The sequence below is a fragment of the Ammospiza nelsoni genome, chromosome 2 (assembly GCF_027579445.1).
Source record: "Ammospiza nelsoni isolate bAmmNel1 chromosome 2, bAmmNel1.pri, whole genome shotgun sequence".
NCBI lineage: Eukaryota > Metazoa > Chordata > Aves > Passeriformes > Passerellidae > Ammospiza > Ammospiza nelsoni.
In genome coordinates, this window is record NC_080634.1 from 43,040,347 (window position 1) to 43,061,333 (window position 20,987).

General features: G+C 37.0%; 1 protein-coding gene across 1 annotated transcript in view; it reads left to right on the plus strand.

The window, feature by feature from the left end:
* Positions 1 to 16,708, plus strand: part of CNTN5 (contactin 5) — a 616,731-nt gene extending 600,023 nt beyond the window's left edge. Inside the window, exons 22-26 of the mRNA XM_059466383.1 lie at positions 3,060 to 3,169; positions 10,021 to 10,207; positions 10,658 to 10,770; positions 12,158 to 12,326; positions 14,002 to 16,708. Of these exons, the coding sequence (XP_059322366.1) occupies positions 3,060 to 3,169; positions 10,021 to 10,207; positions 10,658 to 10,770; positions 12,158 to 12,326; positions 14,002 to 14,105 (683 nt within the window). The 3' untranslated portion in view covers positions 14,106 to 16,708. The remainder of the gene's footprint in view (positions 1 to 3,059; positions 3,170 to 10,020; positions 10,208 to 10,657; positions 10,771 to 12,157; positions 12,327 to 14,001) is intronic.
* The last annotated feature ends 4,279 nt before the right edge of the window (positions 16,709 to 20,987 follow it).

Consider the following 20,987-nt stretch of genomic DNA (forward strand, 5'->3'; position numbering starts at 1 on the left):
GGCTTGAATTTTGAATAAGACTACTTTGTAAAAATTCTTTTTGGAATCAAAATAAGAACTGAACAGGTATGAAGTGATTGGTTGAGTAGTCCTGGCTGAGGCTCTGCTCCACAGAAGAATGAAAACAACATAAATTTGCTTAGGCTCTTGGACTTCATGTGGAAATCCTTAAGGATGGATATTTCAGGAAAACAGATCAGCTTGCAGTCATAAACAGGTAGTAGACACTAAGGGCTAGTAACTGATTCTTTTCTTTACTTCCTAGTGTCAAAATTCAGTATTCCCTCTCTGAACATTAGAAATGAAATTTGTACAAATGTTTGTCCTGCCATTTTACAGCCATCCCAAAAAACCTACATATTGATCATGTTTCTTTAAAGTGTCATGCAGCACAGGGAAAGACAGTGTTTCATGGATATTGCACATATCCTTATGAGAATTTGTTGTACTGCATCTTTAATTCAAAGAAGGGACTATTAAAGAGACTCTTAAAGATGGACTTTTTTCTTTTTTCAGGAAGTATGACCATAGGTAGACACCTATAGGTTTAACATAGGTGAAGAAAATAATATGATTTATAGCATCAGTGACCATAATAGAAAAAGCTAATGAACCTATCAAACTTATCATTAGTTTTAGACACAGAGAATAAAGCATGGCATTGGAGTGAACCACAGACTGTATTATATCACCAGAAATTATATGGTCCTCATCATATCTGAATCAATAAAAAATGCTATTTAGGCTCCAAAAATTTTTTAGACAGTCATGCTATATCTTATTCCCAAATAGATAATTTCTGTTGTTTTGCTGAACACAACTCTCAGCGCCTAATATCAGTGAAACTGCAGTGAATTATTTCTGAATATGTGAGAAATACATTTTCTTCACATAAAAAAAAATCCAAACTTATTCTGCTCCATTTATTGAAAACATTTTTTAAAAATATCAGAAAATATTCTATGTTTCTATTCAAGCAATGTATAAACCATTCCTCATGAATGCTGTGAAGAGAAAATGATTCCTGCATTTATAGAAAATGTAAAGTCTGCCAACCAACATTTTGTGTACATCTCAAATTATTTATACCACTGCAATCTTTTCTGACAACAAGGTAATTGCTTCAATAATACAAAAACTAGAAAATAGCTTTTGCCACACAAATCTTAGTAGTACATAAAATGGAAAGCAGGATGTAACTGTTGAACAGAAAATGATATTACGAGCAATATATTTCTTCATAGTGCAATTCTTTCAGTATTGAATTCAAAAGATCATTTCTCCTATTCCTTAACATATTTTTTTTTATTCTTTATTACCTAAAAAGTTCCAAACATATTTTACACTTATTAGTGATACTCATTGCTGGCAAACAGCAAACACCACTTCGTATCACATCAGATTGACTTCTTTTCTTGAGACATAAATTTAAAAAGAGATCAAAAAAGTGTAACAAGCATTAAAAGTCTGACATCAAAAAGGATGAAAAATTTGTATGAGCTGTGTCAAAAATATTTGTAGGTCAGCAGTGCCAGAGCAACAGCTGCAGAGAAAGGAGAGTAGTTAATGAGTCAACATTGATATTAGATATCTTACATATTAGATGGTTTGATCACTGAGAAAAATATGTAATTTTATCTCAGGCTCTCTGCTTTTCTGCAACCCTGTTAAACAAGTCCCCAAAACCCCATTTTTCATAAAGCTCTTTGATGTGTCTCCCTGTGACATTAAACCAAGACCTCTGCCTGCCCTTCAGGAACAGATCAACACATTAGAAATGTAATGAGGAACATTAGGCCAAGGAAGAAATCACAGGTTCTGTGACTAGAGGGGAATGTGAATTCACATTTTTACTAAGTGAACTACACCAGAAAGGTGGAGAAATGCCTTATTGTGTGCTGCACAGTATATGTAGAAGCTTTGCTTCCACAGCTTGTCTTCAAGAAAGCTTTCAGTTGTATTTAGGTAATAAAGCAAACTACTCACAAGATTTCCTTGACTCATGTCCCAGTTTCATACAACACAATTTTTGGACACTTGTCACTATTGTAACAGGTGATACAACTGAGTGGTGGCGTGCTCAGTAGCCTGTAATGGCAAATATCTGGGGACATTTACTCAACTTCCCAACCACTGAAAGAAACTGGGCCTCTATAAAGCGTTCATTGATGTCAAAGTACAAAGGCAAACACACCTGTGACAACACTGCTGGGCAAGTGTGGTGTGTAAAGCATCTCACAGCCTCCTGTGAGCATCCTGGCCATGCCCCAGCACCACCAAAAGGCACCCAGCCAGGCTGGAGGACAGGAAGAACCCTCTGTTCCAGATAATCAGGAGGTCAGGACTGCAGAGTGTTATATGGGTAGCATGGAGATAGCAGCACAGACAGAAGGCCAATGGAAACAAACGCAGGTAATCAGGGGGACGGACATTAGGTCTTGGTGTCTTCATAAAAATGTGCACACAAGGCCTAAAACAGTAAATGCTGCACAGCAGAGAGAAGGTGGCACATCCCAAACACTGGTGCCCGTGACTTCAAGGACATAATAACATAGTCTTTAAAAAAGTATCTTTCACACAGCATTTCACTACAGTGCTGGGTATCGCTTCCTCTCAGTGTTGCCCCAGGGCAGGACTGACTGAGCACCCCAGCAAGGCATTGCTCATCCTGAGCTGACAGAATGGCACTAAAAAGCCAGAAATAGCATGAATGCTCTGTTTGCTGCTGCAGTTAGGGCTATGAAAGGGGTGTGTGGAGACAAGGGATACATTTACAAATATTAAAGCTTTTTTAAAGAATTGCAGACAAGAGATTCGTTTGCGGTTTGCTGCACCCGTCATCAGTGATGAGATATTGATGTAGCATGACACAAATAAAGAAATACAACAACAATAATCTCTTCATCTTGTTCAGTTTTTCATGTTCCCCCTAAGTGTCATACCTTCTTGAGAGTATTAAGGTAGAATAAAGGAAGTAAATGACAGTTTCAGGCAGAGTGTTTTTGATAAATACAAGCTGTTACAGTGGAGGTTTATTGTTTCAATTTTTCTTAATACAGAACCCACTGCTGCTCCCATCGATGTCAAAGCTACGAGTTTGTCTGTATCAGAGATTCTTGTTGCGTGGAAACATATTAAAGAAAGTCTAGGAAGACCACAGGGATTTGAGGTATGAACACAGAATATTATAATGAGAAGTCTTGTTGCTTTTGAGAGTGTTGCATTCTGTTAACATGTGCAGTAGTGAAACTTCAATGGGAATTATTCTTGCTTTAGCATACGTACCCCTGGCTGTGGAACAACGGTCACAGCTGTAGCACCGGAACATTTTTTTATTTATTTGTGCTTGAAAACTGTTCAACACCAGTTCTTATAACATCTCTTTGTCACTTCAGAAAGAGCTGAAAGAACTGCAAGTGACCCAGCATGCATCATTCACAGGCTGGGGAAAATTAGGTATTGACTGTTTCCAGCTCTGAGCGACCAGTTCAAACTTGTTATTTACTGACGGCAATCAGCACAGAGAAAGGAGAGAGCCTCTGCATCCATGTGCTCTCATCCCACAGTGGCCGAGGGACATCTGCTGGGCAGACAGTAACGACAGGATGTCAGGAGGGAAGCAGCAGCGGCACAGTCCTTAAATAAAACACTGCTTAGAGACAGCACTTCCTGACCTGGGAGAGTGAACCAGCCCTGGCAAGGGACCTCCCTGCACCTTTGGATACAGTTTACAATCCAAACCTCCAGGAACAGACCAGATCTAGCAGTACACCTGTCTATTCTTTTGGGCCACCACCATAACCCACCCTGACCTAGTGCATCAGGCTGTGCTGGTCCTCATTAAATAGTCTAGCTAAACCAAATTAACTGATTTTGGGATGCAGGCTATTTGTCCTGCTTTAGACCTTTAGACAGTGCTGACTCATTCCTGATTTTCTCCAGTAACATGGAAAAGAGAGTAAACATGTAGGTCTGAGGTAGACACCAATCATGTGGGTGTCAAAGAATAATCTCCTAGCACAGGGTGTCTCCCTGGTAGCACGTCTAGGCAACAACAGGGGCTGGTGACAGTCACCAAGAGCCTTAGGAAAGAAATGGAGGTGTCTGGGCAGCCCCAGAGCCCGCACCTTCTCCAGCTCAGCCTCTGGCTGGCCAGCCACAACCAGAGCAGCACATTTACCTCATAGCTCAGATGCAGGCAGTTAATATTTTTTTATATCTGTTTCTGTAGCCTATCCTGATGTACTGGATTGCAATATCTCTATTAATATCTAGCACTGTGCAAATGGGCTGTGACTTTGGTGTGTCTCCTCAGGTCTAGTATTTATTCAGGTCTTTTTCTCTTCTACATCTGCATGCTGAACTCTGCTAACCCTCTGTCAGTTTTCTTTCATTGTTCTTTTCTCCTGTTTCTGCCTTACATTAAATATGTTTCTGTTCCTTTGCACATAGCTTGCTTCATGCAGAAAAAGTTATATTTGACCATTTTACCTTTAAACATACCATTTATAAAGAGAGCAAAACAGTATCTGATAGACATGATATTCATCTTGCAAATACTGTTCCTCTCCATGTTGAAGTGTTCCACTTGTTACTAAGCTGACTTCAATCTTGAGACCAGTCTTTTATCATTTGTAATAACTTACTTGCTGCACCTTGTCTTTTTTCTTTTCAGAAAGGTGTCTGGTTTGTTTTTTTTTCCTCAGCTATCTTAATATTTTTAAATTATACCTACTGTTTTCACTCTTATCCTCATTCCATCGAACAAAATGATTCTCAAAATCTTCTATTAACTTTGCATTACATATTTTAAAACAAAAAATAGATTTTCTCTCTGAAATTGAAATTTATTTCCCTAGAAGCTTATCCTTTCATAATGTGAATGGATTTTGCATTTACTTGCTTGTCACATAACACTTCCCTTAGCTCTACAGAGGTGTCCAGCAATAGATGGCTCTTACAGGGAGGGCAGTGGGCTTGCTTTGTGTCAGAGGTGGTCCTCTGCACTTGGAAAGTGCAAAACTTTTGGAGTTTGGCATACTCTGACCCAAACAGCAATACTGTTTGGTACAATGTCTCTATGTCTCTACAATCTCTATGTCTCTCACAGATTTCTCAGGTACAATTCTGAAAATGCCGATTAATGCAGGAGAAGTTACTAACAGTGAACCTGACTAATAATTTGGCTCCTCACTCTGCTGTATACCAATTTTAGGATTATAGCATGAAGATTACAGAGTAAATATTTCAAGCCAATTGGCCTAACAAAAAAAATGAAGTATAAAAAAAAATTCACTGCTCCCTTTTACCTCCTCCCATGAAGGAATTAGAGGAGCCTCCTAAGTAGCAATACCTTTTAAGGTACTTCTTTTATCTGGGGAGATGAGGGTATTTTTTTCCTCCCCATCCTACCCAAACCCATCCTGCTCTTTCCACTTTGCTCATTTAGCCAGAATTCCTCTGCCCACTTTCTGGCAGACGAATCTTCCATGGAATAATTTACTCTCCTCCATCCTCACTGGAATGATTACAATCAGCACAGCACTTACTCAGTAAACATAAAAGTAAATGCACAATCCAGCAGGAGAGAATAACTTCTAAGGATGATATTGCTAGATCTTTTCAATTCCATTTTTGGGAAGGATTTCATCAAAAAGGAGGTAATGAGTTATAGAATCAGTACAGTAAGCCAGTGCATTACAATATTCATTTTAGTACACTAGGTCCACACTATCAGCCCAATTTTCCTAACATACTGACAGTCTGTCTTCAAAGCACCCCACAGTGCACAATGCAAAGGAGTCCATGTAGGGCTAAAATCCACCCCCAAAAAACCACCCAGAAGTACAGAATAGCTTTATGTTCTCCATATTATTTTTTTCTTAAGAATTTCTTTCACTTGTGGGAAAACTTAATTTCAAAACCAATTCTTAAAGTTCATCATTTGCTCACTGCAGTGGGAAAAAAAAGCCTGTAGTACTCCTTTAATGCACAAACAACAAAGAGATATTGCACAGAAATACAGTAATTTTGATAAAAGGATGAATTATCTTTTTTTTTCAGTTTTTTATTTGTTTCCTAATGTAGAATTATTGTGGGACACAAGTAAAGGGTTGCCTTTGGTTCAATCTGTATGCAGAGCAATCTGACTAGCCACTTTGCTTTCATGTCTCAATTCGTATTCTGGCTGTGGTCATCATAGCAGTGACAACCTCCTACACAGTCTTCACATTGCTGGCCTTTTGGCAACAGCATTATAAAAGGGACAGCTATTTTCTTAACACTTGAATGTTTGTGCTTTAATCAGCCAAAGTGACAGAATATTTACTAAACGTGGATGAGTTCACAGTGACCCACTTTCACTGTGGCCCTGCTTGCACTTTGTACTAAGGAGTAATGAAAGGCAAAGGAACCTGTCCAATTTCACATTGTCATCCTTGAAAGGCAGTGTTAACTGTTATGTCACATGAGTTTTATGCAAGGTTTGCTGCCCTCATTTGCATCTTCCAAAGCACATATTATTCCTGCCTTCAGTACAGGTTTGTCAGCTGTCCACCCGACCTTACTAAATATATGCCAGCTACACTCTGATAAAGTAGAAGCAGCTCAAAAACTTTGTCAGAATTGTGGAAAAATATAGTGTGTTGTTCATACTTATTGTTTGGAATCTATAAGCTGAAGGTTATAAAATCTATTTGAGCCCAAGGCAATATTTTCTTTTTTGTTCACTACTGGTAAGAAATGAAAACAGAAAGAATTACTGACTGGAAGAGATATTTTGGGTTTCTTTTTTCTTTTCCAGAAAGACAAGGCTAATACTTAAGCATAAATGAAAAATCTCATGTCTTTTTTGCTGGAGTTCCTCTAAGGGATAGGAGTTTGGTTAATGCAATCAAAAGATCAACTTGAAGAAAACAAATAAACAAAATCCAAAAATAACAAAAACATAAAAGATGAAAAAAAATATTGAGTGCCATTTTCAGAGAGGATTACTTGACATAATAACTTGGTTTATTATATTATTTATTAAATAAAACCATACTATGGCATTTCAAGGAGAAATATTCAATATTTTGCTGCTTCTTAGTTGCACTTTGTCTGTTTCTATAATAGAACAGATAATTTTATCTGCATGGTTCTTGATTTTTTTGTTTGTTTATTTTATTTAGTGAAGTACACCTTGAGGTAATTTAAAAAGAGCATATGGATATTTTAACCGTAGCCTGGAAAAGCAAGACAGAAATTCTACTTAATTTAGACTCTTGATATGCTTAATTTGTAGCTTTAATTTTCTGTGGTCAGCAGAAAGAATAGCCAGCCAGTAACACTGATTTTACTGCTTTTAGTGAAGATGACCTGTACTTAGATCCAATTAAGTTATGACAAAGACTTATAACCTAGAAACCAACTGAGGGATAAGAGTGGTATCATTTAAGATGCTTTTTAACTTAAAACTTCAAGGAAATGGTCTGCAAATATCAGAGGCAGAAGAATTTTAGACAGATTTTTTTTTTTTTACCAAGATTTGCTTTTAATTATTGATCAACCCATGATAAGAGCAAAGCAGGTTGCTCCTGTCCAACTCAAAGGGATGGGTCTCTGGAAATCAGGTATCAAAGTTTACTTTCTTCGGCAAAAAACAACAGAAAGTCCAGAAAAAATATAAAACCTTGCAAACCAGAATGTATTAAACAGACTAAAAATGTTTTCTTCTCCCCTTTTTCTTTCAGTTTTCAAATATGGGCTACTTTTTATGATTTATGCCTCATACTATTATCAATATTCACTGTTATCATTAATGAAAACCTGTTCAGTGTTATAGATCCCTTCTAAGAAGTTTAAACTAAGGTCACAGAAAAGAAGATTTCAAAAAGAACCAGCAAATGCAGAGAAGTGTAAATTAGCAAACCCTCTATTTTAAGATATATGTCTCTCACTTTTAAACATCAGAAATATCTTCATTTCAATCCAAATCAATGTAAATCCCCACACTGTCTACCTCAGTCAACAATCATTGGAAAGTTTTTGTTTTATAACTACTTCTTCTTTTATTTCCTTTGGTCATCAACAAATGGATGTGTATGTTACCCCCCCCCCCCAAAAAAAAAAAGAGATCAAACTTAATTAATGAACATCTCATTAGAGACATGAGACATGATGTGTCCTGTGAATAAACACAGCTACTTGTAATTTTGCTCCCGGCCTTCTAGAAAAAGGAGAAAAACATCAGTTGCATTTCCACCCCTGCTACTGTTCACCTGCGCAAGCTTAATCACCTCTCTTTTCCTTTCTGACCCTTTTCTTGGTGGATCCTCAGCAGACTGCAGTGTCTGGATGATAGGGTCTCCAGGACACATGTTACCCTCACTGCCTGTTCATACAGTGCTCAATATTGTGCAGTTCTCACCATCGTGACACAAAATTTGTAAAGATGCATCACAAGTAAAATGAAAGGAATCTGACTGCCCAAGAGATAATAACATTGGAGATTCCATAATAGGATGTGAATAAATGGTTATTGATTCCATTTTCTTTTGAAGAAAAGAAAAGTGACTCTGAATAGGTGTTATTTCAGATATCAGTAGCTTTGGCCAAGTATTCATCCAGCAAAATACCTCAGTGAATCACACTTATTTCAGACCAAGTGGTGACTGCAGCTGTGAACTGAGCTGTAACTGATCTAAGAATTAAAGCAACAGCATTTTAACATGAGATAATGCAGGCATACACACAAAATACAAATACTTGAATTTTACAGTTGAAAGAGTGGACTGTGAGCTGACACAAATTAATATAGCCTCAATCAAAGTTAACAGACGCACTTTTGTCAAGTGAAGGTAGGACCTCAAATGTATATTTTTGCAACCAGATCTTTTTTTTATGGAAGTCCTAATGCAATTATAAAAGGTCAGCACTGTGCTCATTGGTCTTGTTTTCCTGTGAACCCCTTGGGGTTTTTTGGGTTCACCATTTCCTGGGAAAGATTCTCAAGAGTTCTCTCTTGTCTCTGACCTTTTTTTTCCTCAGAGCAAATGTTATTCCCAATACAATGTAAATAACTTATTAAGGAATAACCAGCTTCACAAAAAAGATCAAAATGTAGAAGAAAAGCAATAAGGTCTCAGCATGAATAACAGTAAACTGAGTATAGTTCTTTGAATGGCATTTAAGTGACATCTCCTATTAGGCAAAATAGGGCCCCATGAGAATTGCCTTACTTTTGTATCTCACTTACATACATTTTCTTTAGTTACAGCCTGGAAGTGCTTGGTCCCTTAGGAAAAGGAATCGCCAAATTCTCAGCTCAGCTTTATAACCTCTTTGAGATAATGATAAATTTAGAGATACTAGAGAATAACCACCAAAGATCATTTAGAGGTTCATTTTATGTCTGAAAATGAAGAGCATGAACATACTATCAAAGCTTAATTTACCAGAAACCTCTTTATATCCAAGAACTAAAACTGAATCAATTTCCTTCTATTTCTTCTGTTTGGATTTTTCAAATGATTGAAATATTTCCATCCTTGTTCTGCAATTGCCTGTTCATTTGACTGATAAGAAATCTCCTGGATCTGAGTTGCACCAGGCCAGGAAGAGAATATTGCTCACAACACTAAACTGATGCAGCCAGAGTTTTCCAGGGTGAACACAACTATTCTGGTGATCTACCAGAGGATGAGTTCTCCTTCAATGATGTCCTTCAATGATGAGTTCTCCCTGACAAAGTTGACCCTCTCCTCTTCTGTCTTATAGTAACCTGCTCTTGTGCCAGTACACAGCTATTCCATGTGCTCCAGGTTACACCACAATATTCCACGTTTTGCCGTTTTGGAGAAGAGAGCACTGAATGGCTTGAGGTCAAGCTGCAAATCCCATATGCTTAACGGGGTCTGATGATCAGAAAAAGGCATAAATGGCAAAAATACCTTCCACAGGGTAACAAGCACAAGCATCAGGCAATATATATGAGCTTGCCACATGCATATATTAATCCTTCGTTTGGTTGCTTGTTGGCAGGTTGGTTACTGGAAGGACATGCAGCAGGAGGAAGCAGCAGAAAAGGTCAAAACAGAGGGAAATGAGTCATCCATCCTCCTGACAGGATTGGAAGGAAACACATTATACCACCTAACAGTGAGGGCATACAATGCTGCAGGGTATGGACCGCCTAGCACTGCTGTGCACGCAGCAACCAAAAAATCCCGTAAGTAATCTCAGTACCTTTGTTAAAAGGAGGAAAGCAGGGAGCAACCTCTGTTCCCTTAGGTTGTTATTTATTAGGAGTGTATAATGATCAGGAATCGCATAGGTTTGATTCATGGCTTTGCTTTGATGTTTAGAAATTAATTCAAATGACTTTGCACCCATAACAAAGGTTAATTTCCTAGAAAACAAGGCATTTTGTACAAAGGGAGAGAAAAAAAGCTCAAGTCCATAAGCTTTGTGGAATTTATGGGGTGGGTGGAATAAATACGCTATAATCTACCAAATTACAGTACTGATGAAAAAAAATCTTAAGTGTTCCATCTAGGGTGGGAAGCCTGATAACACTACTAGTTTTAAATATAATGAAAAATTAAAATATTTTCTTTTGTTTTTAAAGAAGAAACTAAGTATAAAAAAATATATATGTACATGTTCTTTTTTTCCTCAGCTCCCAGCCAAGCACCAGGCAATATTATGTGGATACAGGATGGCTCACATGTGTCTCTTGGGTGGGAGCCAGTCAGACCTCTAGCTAATGAATCTGATGTAATGGGATACAAGGTTAGTGTTTCCCTTTCCTGGCTCACCTTTCTCTCTTCCAAGCAATTGCTCCTCTTCTTTGTTGGCCTTTTTCCCTTTCTTGTTTCTCTGTGCAAATGAAACATTCTCTACAGACTGTCTCCAAACAGCTTTCACTGTGAGAAGCAATAAATAAAATTAAAATCAGAGAAATGTACCAACTTATTTTTGGGTTGTGATTTTCAAATGCCAAACTCTATCTGACTCCCCTGTATCTCAGAGGGTCAGTCCATCCTCTCTGAGTCAGCAGTGGCTATTAATAATATCAGACTGCAATGAAATTCCTAATACCTCTTCATTTCAACTGTGTTTGCAGTAGGATTTAGAAAAATGCAGAATAATGAGATATCTTTAATTTACATTAAAATTAATATTTTTTTAGCAGAAACACAAGTACTTCAGTTTGTTTTGTGATCATGTTAGTGATGGTCAACAGCAGTGATGGTAATACCTGGGATTTAAAGTTTTCAAGTTTTAAAGAATAAAATCCAGATTAACACTTACATAACAAGTCATAAAATCAGAATTCACTGCAATACCTTGAATAAAAGTAGAATGATTTCAGTGTTTTTAAAGAAATGTGGAGTCTGGGTTTTTTTGGAGCCCATACCAAATCATTTCTATAGACTGCATTCTCATATCTCCTCTGACACATCAGGCAATATCACTGAGAAAGTATAAAATGGTTCAAATAAACCAGAAACTGTCTTAACCTTTATCAAAATAGTTGATATTCTGAAACAGTAGAGTTGACTTCTTTGCTTTTTCACACCTCTCTGACCTTTTCAATTTTCTCTGGGAACAGAAACTTTTATGCAGAAATACCAAAAAGACAGCTACGTGCTGACTTGCTTTCCTCCCACATGCCATAAATTTGTATTGAGTTTCAGAGGAAATGCAGGGGCAGATCTGAGCTGTTGTCAGTTGATTTAGCCAGCTAAGGTAAACACAGTAAATACATTATTCAGGCTATTTTCCTTACATTTGAAGTTGCGTTCTTGACCCAAAAAAGTGAATATCAACATGAACTTTGGGCTAAGAATTTGAATCAAATGGAACTCCAAATAAAATTTTGGGGGATAAAGTTGTACAACACCTAATGCTAAAGAGGGTAAGTCCTCTGTCTTTGGTCTAGGTCATAATCTATGTCCTTTCACATTCATGAATCTCTATAATATTTTGCTATTATTGTTTTGAAGCCACTGCAGAAAGGGAAGAGTAAAAGCAAAGTCTGTTCAAATGCAATGTGAGTAAATCCCTAATGAAAGCAGGAAACAGTTAATACTGCAATGACTGTGTTATCTACACAAAATGTCTGGTACAGAGTTTGAATGACCACTGTGACTGCTATCTACTTTACCTACCACAGGTGTTATTTCGGCAAGAGGGCCAGAGCAATAGCCAAGTTATAGAGACACAAAAAACCTCTGCAGTGGTGCTTCTTCCTGATGTTGGAGTCTACATCATTGAGGTCTGTGCAGTCAGTGAAGGAGGGGATGGGACTGCAAGTCCCCAGATCAGAGTTCCATCTTTTTCAGGTAAGGTTACACTTTTATTTGAAATTGTGATGATGAAAGCAATGCTCTTTAACTCTGCTATTCACTACCAGAAAAACAATATTCTTGCAATTCTTTACCTATAAAATAAAATCATTGATCTGAGTCTTTAGTTTCTTAGAAGCAAAGGTATCTAGTGACACATGGGATGTTTAAGATCATCTGAGGCAACCATGTGAGGCTGATGAACAAAGATGATTTATAGGAAATCTCTCCCATTTGAGGATAACACCTAAAAACCTACCTGAGCTGTAGATGTTTATATGTGCACTAGTGTCTCAAACAGCAATGAAGTCAGCTGGGATGCAATCCACAGAGAGCAGCAGTGGACCCTTGACAGTAATTCAGCTAATCTTCTGAATTTTAGTATCAAGACATGAGCACCTAAGGACATCTGCAATGTCCTAAGGCATGCCAAACAGAGCTGGCAGATGTGTTGTGGGACTTAGGGGATACACACACCATTCTGTGGGTCTTAGGGGATACACACACCATTCTGTGGGTCTTAGGGGATACACACACCATTCTGTACCATTCTGTACCACCAGAGGTGGAACACAGCTAAAGTGGCTTAGATTTAGGTACCTGACACCTGTGTATGTACCTCCTTGAGAATAAGCTGAATTTCTCCGTAAATTCCAGTCACTCCCTTGCATAATTATTACTATTTAGTTATTAACTTATAGCAGTATTAAAGTGTCTTCATTAGGCAAATTTTGATGTCTAGCTTCTCACTCCTCAGTTACTGTGATATGTTGAAAGAATGCAAAGTATCAATATTACAAAGGTGGGTAAGGGATGGGAGGATTAGCGACTAGAGCAAAGAAATAACATAATCTTTGCCTAAACACAACAAGACATTTTAATTATAACCTTCTGATAACACTTTAAAATTTTATTAAATATTGCTCTTTGGTCCTTAAGGAACAGTAACAAAAAGGCGTGACCCTGAAACTTCAGTCTAGAACTACAGTTCAGCTCTAGTCTGGTCACAAATTGCAGCGCTACATCAGAATGCAGAAGACACTAATCCCTACCACATGGAATATTTCTTTCATATATCATAATTCTCGGCCACAGAGTCCTCCATCTAATTAGACTGTGCATATCACATTTGTTTCATTGAGGAAAATTGTTGCCCAAAGAAATTCCAGTCTGGTTCCTTTCCCATCTTGTTGCCACTACTACCCCAGAGCACATTTCCCCTTTGCATGGCCACATAAGACTGTGATGTGATCAAAAATGAGCACTGCACCAATGGGCCAAAGACCACTTTTTCCTCTGGACAAGGTTAGGGATGAAGGACTAGCTTTCATTCCTTGTTCTGGGACAAAAATTTGTGACTCCGGGCAGCTTCTGCAGCCTAATGCTTTTTTGAAGATTAAGACAAAAAAACATATATCCTTTTGGAACTTCCTATTAATTTGCAGACTGAATATGAGGATTCAGAATGCGAGTTGCTGTAAGTATCATCACAAAATCCCAACTGTGTATGGAGCCCATTTTGCGTCTACAGTTCTCGCACAGTAATCCATTGCCTTAAAATTAGTCTTTTCCTGAAGGTAAAAGGATATAAATTTGGGTAAAAACTAATATCTAAATGTACTGAGAACCATTTGCATCATTTGTTTGTTAATTATTTTGCTTTTCATTTCAGGAGGGAAAGTAACAAGTGCTCAGTCCACCCTACATGTGTTGTCTACTTCCTCATCCTCTATAACACTGCTTTTGGCACTGATGGTACCTTCAACCTCATGGTGAAGGGTGCAGACTTTGTTGTAGTTGTTATTTGTTTGCTTTAACTTGATGACACCAAGGGATGGAGTTTTATGTCCGTGGAGAAACTGAAAACCCAAGCTATTGCTCAAAGACCCATCAAAATGCCTGTGGTGCAATTAGAGAAGTGTTGGAGACACGGTCAATAATTCATCAGGTTTTTATCTCTTTTTATTTGTAAAAGTCCTCTGGGGAGGAGACCCTTCTTGGCCCAAAAGTATGCAGATTGTATGTAATAAACTTTTGTAAGCAAAGGTAATTTCTGTCAAATGTATTTTCCTTTTTTAATATGTTCAAATTTGGTGAACCCAGTCATGTATCATTACAGGGTGGTGTCTAGTACAGTACACCTGTCCTGTATGGTTTGGAGAAAATAAATCCTTTTTTAAATATAGAAAAAAAGTTTGATACAGCTGGTTGCTCCTACTGACAAGGAAGAAAAACAGAGTTTATATAAAAAGATCTCTGCAAAGGTAAAGAAGAACTTGTTCTGAAAGGATATATACTATGTATTCATTTAGCAAAAAGAATTGTCAATGAAGTACTAGACAGCTTACCCCAGAACTCAGCAAAATGGAGCAGAAAATCTGTTTATTTTATTACCAGGTAAATGGAAAATAATTAAACACAAGCTTAGGAGGAAACCAGTTGGTTTTTGTCAACTACCAAAAGCTTTTATGTCCAATGGAATTTTCAGTAGAAAATAAGAAATCAATTCCTACTGTATATGACAATGAAAATTCCACTGGGCATTTAAACATTATATACATTAGCTACTAAGAGGACAAATAAAGCAATGCAAGGAGATAAACTAACTTTTCTCAATAGTTCTCGGTTGTAACTTTCTTTTTCCTCTGAGTCCAATTTTTGGTAGCATTCTATGCTTTTCAGAATGGATTACCCAAGTATCTACAGACTGCAGTAGGATATATTTGGGAGAATTTTGTTTCTGAGAAAAAAATACTTGGAAAAGTGCTACAGAGCATCATTCCAATTATTTATCTAATTGGCTCTATTTCTATAGCTCACTGGAGATTATTCTTGTAAGTACTGTGTGATATCAGTTCTAATCCCCATTTTTTGCTGTACCTGAAAATTTTTTACTCAATAGACAATTTGGACAATTTTTCTACATTGGAAGGCTTTCCCACCTACTGGAACCTGAGGAAAAATGACTCCCAGGGGAGATGTTGTGCATGTTTGTACAATCATGGTGGGCACAGTGTTATGAAGGGCAGCATCTTGCTAACACATCTGGGGACCGTGCCTTGGGAAGAATCATTGCATTGCCTGGAAGAATCAAGTCAAAAATGGTTAACATGAAAGTCCTAACAGCATGTTCTTCTAGTTGTCTATCCCTCTAAGAGTTTTGATGAAAACCTATTTTAGCTGAATTGGGTTCCCAATTCAAAGTGCTATTATTTTGCCAGCACTAGCAAAATAACTTTTGGCATTTAGATAATACACTGCAGCTGTGTTCTTTCTCAGCTGCTTCAAAACAGTAACCAAGAAAGCACAACAGAGATAAGAAGGTAAAAACTGATGATGACTAAATATTTTTGCTTTTGAGTATTTTATCAGTAAAATTTTTCAGAGGAGGTTCAACTTAAATCTTTGCTACCCACTAATATTTTAAATAATTTTCTAAAAAATTGGTTTTCAAAATCATTTAAGTCACCATGTTGCTCAGAAAACAAAGGCAGGATAGCTAGCTAAGAATTGACTGCAGCTATATAGAAAGAGGCCTTCTATATCTCTGCTTCTGGAAAAGCCTTTGAGATCAAAGACAGGAAGGTGTAAAGTACATTGCTGATGGAGCAAACTCATAGAGAATAACTACCTGCTGTCCCTTGTAAAACAGCAGCACTGCTACTGTGCAGAGAGCCTACATCAGCAATCCATTATCTGCCAAAATGGTAAAATAAATAAGAATAAAGTGGTGAACCAAAAAGTCAAATGGCTATTTTATAAATTAGTTATGCATAATTTCCTCTATTTTTTTATACAGTTGCTTGCCAATGCAGTTCATTTCAGAGTATTCAAAAAGGCTACATTCACTGCTGGTGGCATTTTGTTAAACTTTCTGATAACAAAAAAATGGATATGCTTTATAGGAAGAAAAAAAGTCTGACAAGGAGACAGAGCTCCATCTAGACACATCTCCCTCTCTAGTATGAAGATACAAATAGAAATATTGAACATACCATCAGGTAATGTAGTTGTATTGCAGGGACAAAAGGAGGTATGTTTTATATTCAACATGAACAGAATATGTATTTTGCATCTTAAATATATTAATAAACATGTTTTAAATGTTTAAGTACCTATGTATTACCTATTTGTTACTTTGTAGAAGATGTTTCCTTATCATGACATCTTTAGTTGCGAGGGAAAGCTTTTTCCTTTTTCATGTAAAAGATTGTAATAGTGCAGTCTGGCGTCACTGAGGAGACTGTATTTTTGTATAATGTCACAGGATCTGTTCAGAAAAATTAATTATTAGAAAAAAACCTTGTTACACAGACCAAAAGAAAGTTGCTGTCATGGCCCATAACAAAATGTTAGATATATTGTATACAATCTGTATATATGCTATATATAATGGTATATACAATGTGGAAGACACAGTAATATAATAGTTTCTGTGTACTGTTCTTGTAACATTAGATCTTTTTAATAAATTATTCTCTTTTTATTGACTTTTATCTTATGTCCTGTCATCTCCTCAGTTATATTTGTATAGTTCAAGGTGACAAAATGATTTGGTTTGCAGCTGCAAGAGCCTTTAAATTACATTATTTTCAAGAAAAAGTGATGAATCTGAAATGGTGAATGTGGAAAAGATGGCCATTATAATCAAATAATTTTGACATCATTTTGATTTAATCTAAATTTTGGATTTCCTAAGTAAATATGTTTTATACAGCTAAATATCTGAAAGGTAAAAGAAGGCCTGAATTCTCAAAATGAAAGTACACCTAATGAAAACTGCAATGTAAATCTGCAATTTAGCATCAGAGATAAAGATTCTCTGCCTTAAAAAAATCATGAACAGAAATGTATATTAGGTTTTAGGGGAATCTAATCTTTCCTGGGAAGGTGGTGAGACTCTGGCACAGGTTTCCCAAGAAGCTGTGGATAACCCACCCCTGAAAGTGCTCAAGGCCAGGTTGGATGAGGCTTTGAGCAAGCTGGGATAGTGGAAGGTGTCCCTGCCGTGGCTGGGGTTTGGAACTGGATGATCTCTAAGGTCTCTTCCAACTTAAACCTTTCTATGATTTCCATGAAAAGAAAAGCTTTATAAGGAGTTCACCAAGGTCAATCCTCAATGTACTGAATAATTACACAGTTTCTAGGACCTCTCTGTAAGGTTCTGTCAAGTATCACTTGTACCCCATGTCTGTGGAGGCACAAAAGCACAGTGTGGTCATGTCATGTTCAATTGAAAAGTTTAGTTGCTTTGTCTTATCCTTGAAATACTTTGTGTGGCTAACCACAATAGGATATCTTTCAAAAATACATATAGCCTTTTGAGAAAAAAATGGAACAATGGGTAACTCAATTATAGCAAATATTTTTTGTTAGTTTGATTCGAGTTCTTAATAATCCCCAATCAGTCCTTTATGAAGTGCATATTTATGGTAAATGACTTTGTAACACAGTATGAAGTCAAAAAGCCCATACTGAAAATAAAAATACATTGTCACAGTCATTTGAACTGAGACTTCAATTAAAAAATGGTTATGGCCTAAAAGGCATATTATTTCAGGACTTCCATTAAATTAGTTATGAATGTCACAGAAAACTGTAATGATCTGATTTTCCTGACAAGGAGAACTGTGCATATTGAAAATCCATATCCTATCAGAACTACTACCAAACTGCAACCCACTCTTGCCCTGTTATGGCCATCATCCCAGTTCCTCTGAAGATGAAAGACATTTTACTTCTTAATTACTTTTTGTACTTTTGAGCAAAACAATGTCAAGGTTAAGAGAAAATGAACAGCATCTTCTTACACCAGGTTAGTTGGCTTTAGGGTATTATAAACAGCCTTTTTAAACATGCTGGCAGACAGGCTGCTTCCAAAAATACAGGTCCTGAGTTTTCTCTAAGACTTTTCTCTCAGCTCCAGTAAAGAGAGACCTGCCTTTGTCTTTACTGTGGTTCATATTCTTAGTACTTTAAACAAGATAATTTTATTTTATGTAAATTAAAGCCTCACAAGCCTGAAAGAGAAATTTATGGATAATTGTACAATTTCAATATTCACATCACTTCTTACAGCTGTCAAGTCAATTGTAAGGTTCTTACAGGTCAGCTGTTTCTGCAAACTGGCAAAAATATTTATATATGCAGCTATTAATGCTTCCTGTGCTACTTTTCTGCTGTCAGATTATTAGCTAAGCACTTCAGCATGTATAAGAAACCTCTGTCATCAGAAGAAACTGATAAAGAAGTGTGGGATGCTTTGGTTCATCTTTTATTTTGATGAAATAAATATTTCAGGCTAGAGGAAAATACCCTCCCTTTTGGTATGGTTTGATATTGGGAGTTTTTTCACTTTTATGCTCAAACACACGAATTCTTAAAAAAACTATAAAATAAAAAACAGGAGAGTGCTCCTGAAAAATACAGTTAGCAAGATAAATAGCAAAGGCAAGCACAATATGTGTTAATCACAAATAAAATTATTCAGCATATTTGGTTTTTTGTACAGAAAATAAGATGGGAAAATACATCAATTTCCTTTCCATAACAGAAAACAACTTAATAAAAAGATACTGAAAGCAATTTAGGCATATCTGCATCAAAGCTTAAGCAAAAACAATTTTACTTAAAGCTGCATTGCTCTGCTCCCTGGCTGAACAAGCATTTCCATTTCATAATGACACCACCTCTTATCTTCTACAAAAGGGACTTTTTAGGGTAGTAAAATGGGATAATTCTCTTGATATTTCTTTAAAAATTTGTCATATGGAGTGACTGAATAACTTGGAAAAGCCCCAGGTCAATGCCTACTTTTGTATAACTCAGTCCCTTATTCTTGAGTAGTATATACACCCAAATCTATAATTTTGGAGAGCATCATTCTAGATGATGATGTTTTAGATGTTTTACCTTCCAAACAAGAGGAAGCATGTTTACCTGTCTGAGAATGGCTGCACTAGATTATCCAAAACACTAAGTTAGATTTCCACTGCATTGTGTCATTATTTTCTGACTTTCCAGTGGGAATACAAGCAAATCTCACAGCTTTTGAATGGGAAGTGAAAGGAATTCCATCGCTACATGGATGGAATTCATATAAAATGATGGATTTTCATATTAAAAAAATCCTCTTGGGGGCTCAGGGTACATACAATGGGAAAAAGCAGTCTTTAATGCTCTTAACAAAGCTTTGTCCATTTAATGCATGAGATAACTTTAGCAGGTTGCAGGCTGAATGTATTATTGCATCATGAGAAACAGAATTGCAGTGGCATAAATTTAGTCAGATTTCTACTTTCTACACTTGAATGTTGCTGGATGTCTGCAAGTTTGCTTTCCAGAAGAGTAGTTCTTCCTTTTGGGCCATTTTTTATTACACCCAAACATCTCTTGAAAGTTTCTGATGTACTAAGATCTACAACACTAAAAGTCCTCTGGCACAAGACATCTGCAGCAACTTAAACTTTGGTGTGACAACATATTGGCAAACATAATCTTTGCTCAAGGCATAGCTACTTCCACAGTTCTTCCCTCCACTAAGAAAATATTTACCTTCATAAACAAGAGTGATTTATCTTCATAAACTACAGGGAGGTATTTCTGTTCTTATATGACTGCTGAACCATTTCTTACTTCTCATCAAAGAGTACGTTCAGTTAAGATACTGTAAGCATTTTAAAAAGATGTTTAAAACACACACAAATCCAGTAGGTCTATTTTTATAGGCCAGCAAACAAACAAAACAACCCAAAATAAAACTATCTTCCATCCAGATTCATGGTGGGGGAGGGAGTGGAGGCCTATCACCCTGCAAACCCAAGCTCCTTTGTTGAATGTCAGTACAGAAAGATCTGTAGTGTCATTCCAACTTTTCACAAGGCTCCTGGTAGGATATAGAGGAGCAATGGCAGCCAGGAGAAAGGACAAACAACATTTCAGTCCCTTTTTTGGTTGACACTGCCATTTTTACAAAGCTCAGTGGCAAGGTGAGAGATGTCTGGCAACCTTTGAAAACCTATATCTCAATATAATGAGGGCTACACAAAGCCCTTTCAGGTAATTAAGTGGTAGATAATGTTGAAGCACTCATGGACTGCTCAAAACTGATTGAGGGGAGAAAAGGCAGTAGCTACCTTTTAATGCCAACAAAAGTGAGATGAAGAAAACCTAAACTGTGTGAACCTAACGCTGAGTGTGGAACCGACAAGTGAAACTCAGGAAAGGCAACATGAAATAATGTCAAAGGGAGTCAGAAACTCATGGATCACCATACAGTATCTTCTAGAATGTATAAGTTGAATGCCACCAGGAAGGTTATTGAAACAAAGATTAAAAAACAAATTTTCTGCAAAAGAAAAGACAAAATTTTGGTTTTATGCACCACACTGGTAGTGTGTGCACTCCAGGTCTTGGCAGCTCAGAAAGGCACATAATAGAAGTAGCAAAGAGAAAGATAACTCAAGTGACCAAGGGTATCATCTAGAACATCTGCCACCTGGGGAAAGGCTGAAAAGACTAGGGCTTCTCAGTTTGGAGACAGCAGGGCAATGAATAAGCTATCATACACTCAAGTACTAAAAAGACCTGTGAAAGACTGACTCCCAAACATCCTCTGCTTCCTATTAGGAAAATGTGTTTTAAATTCAAAGATCCTGC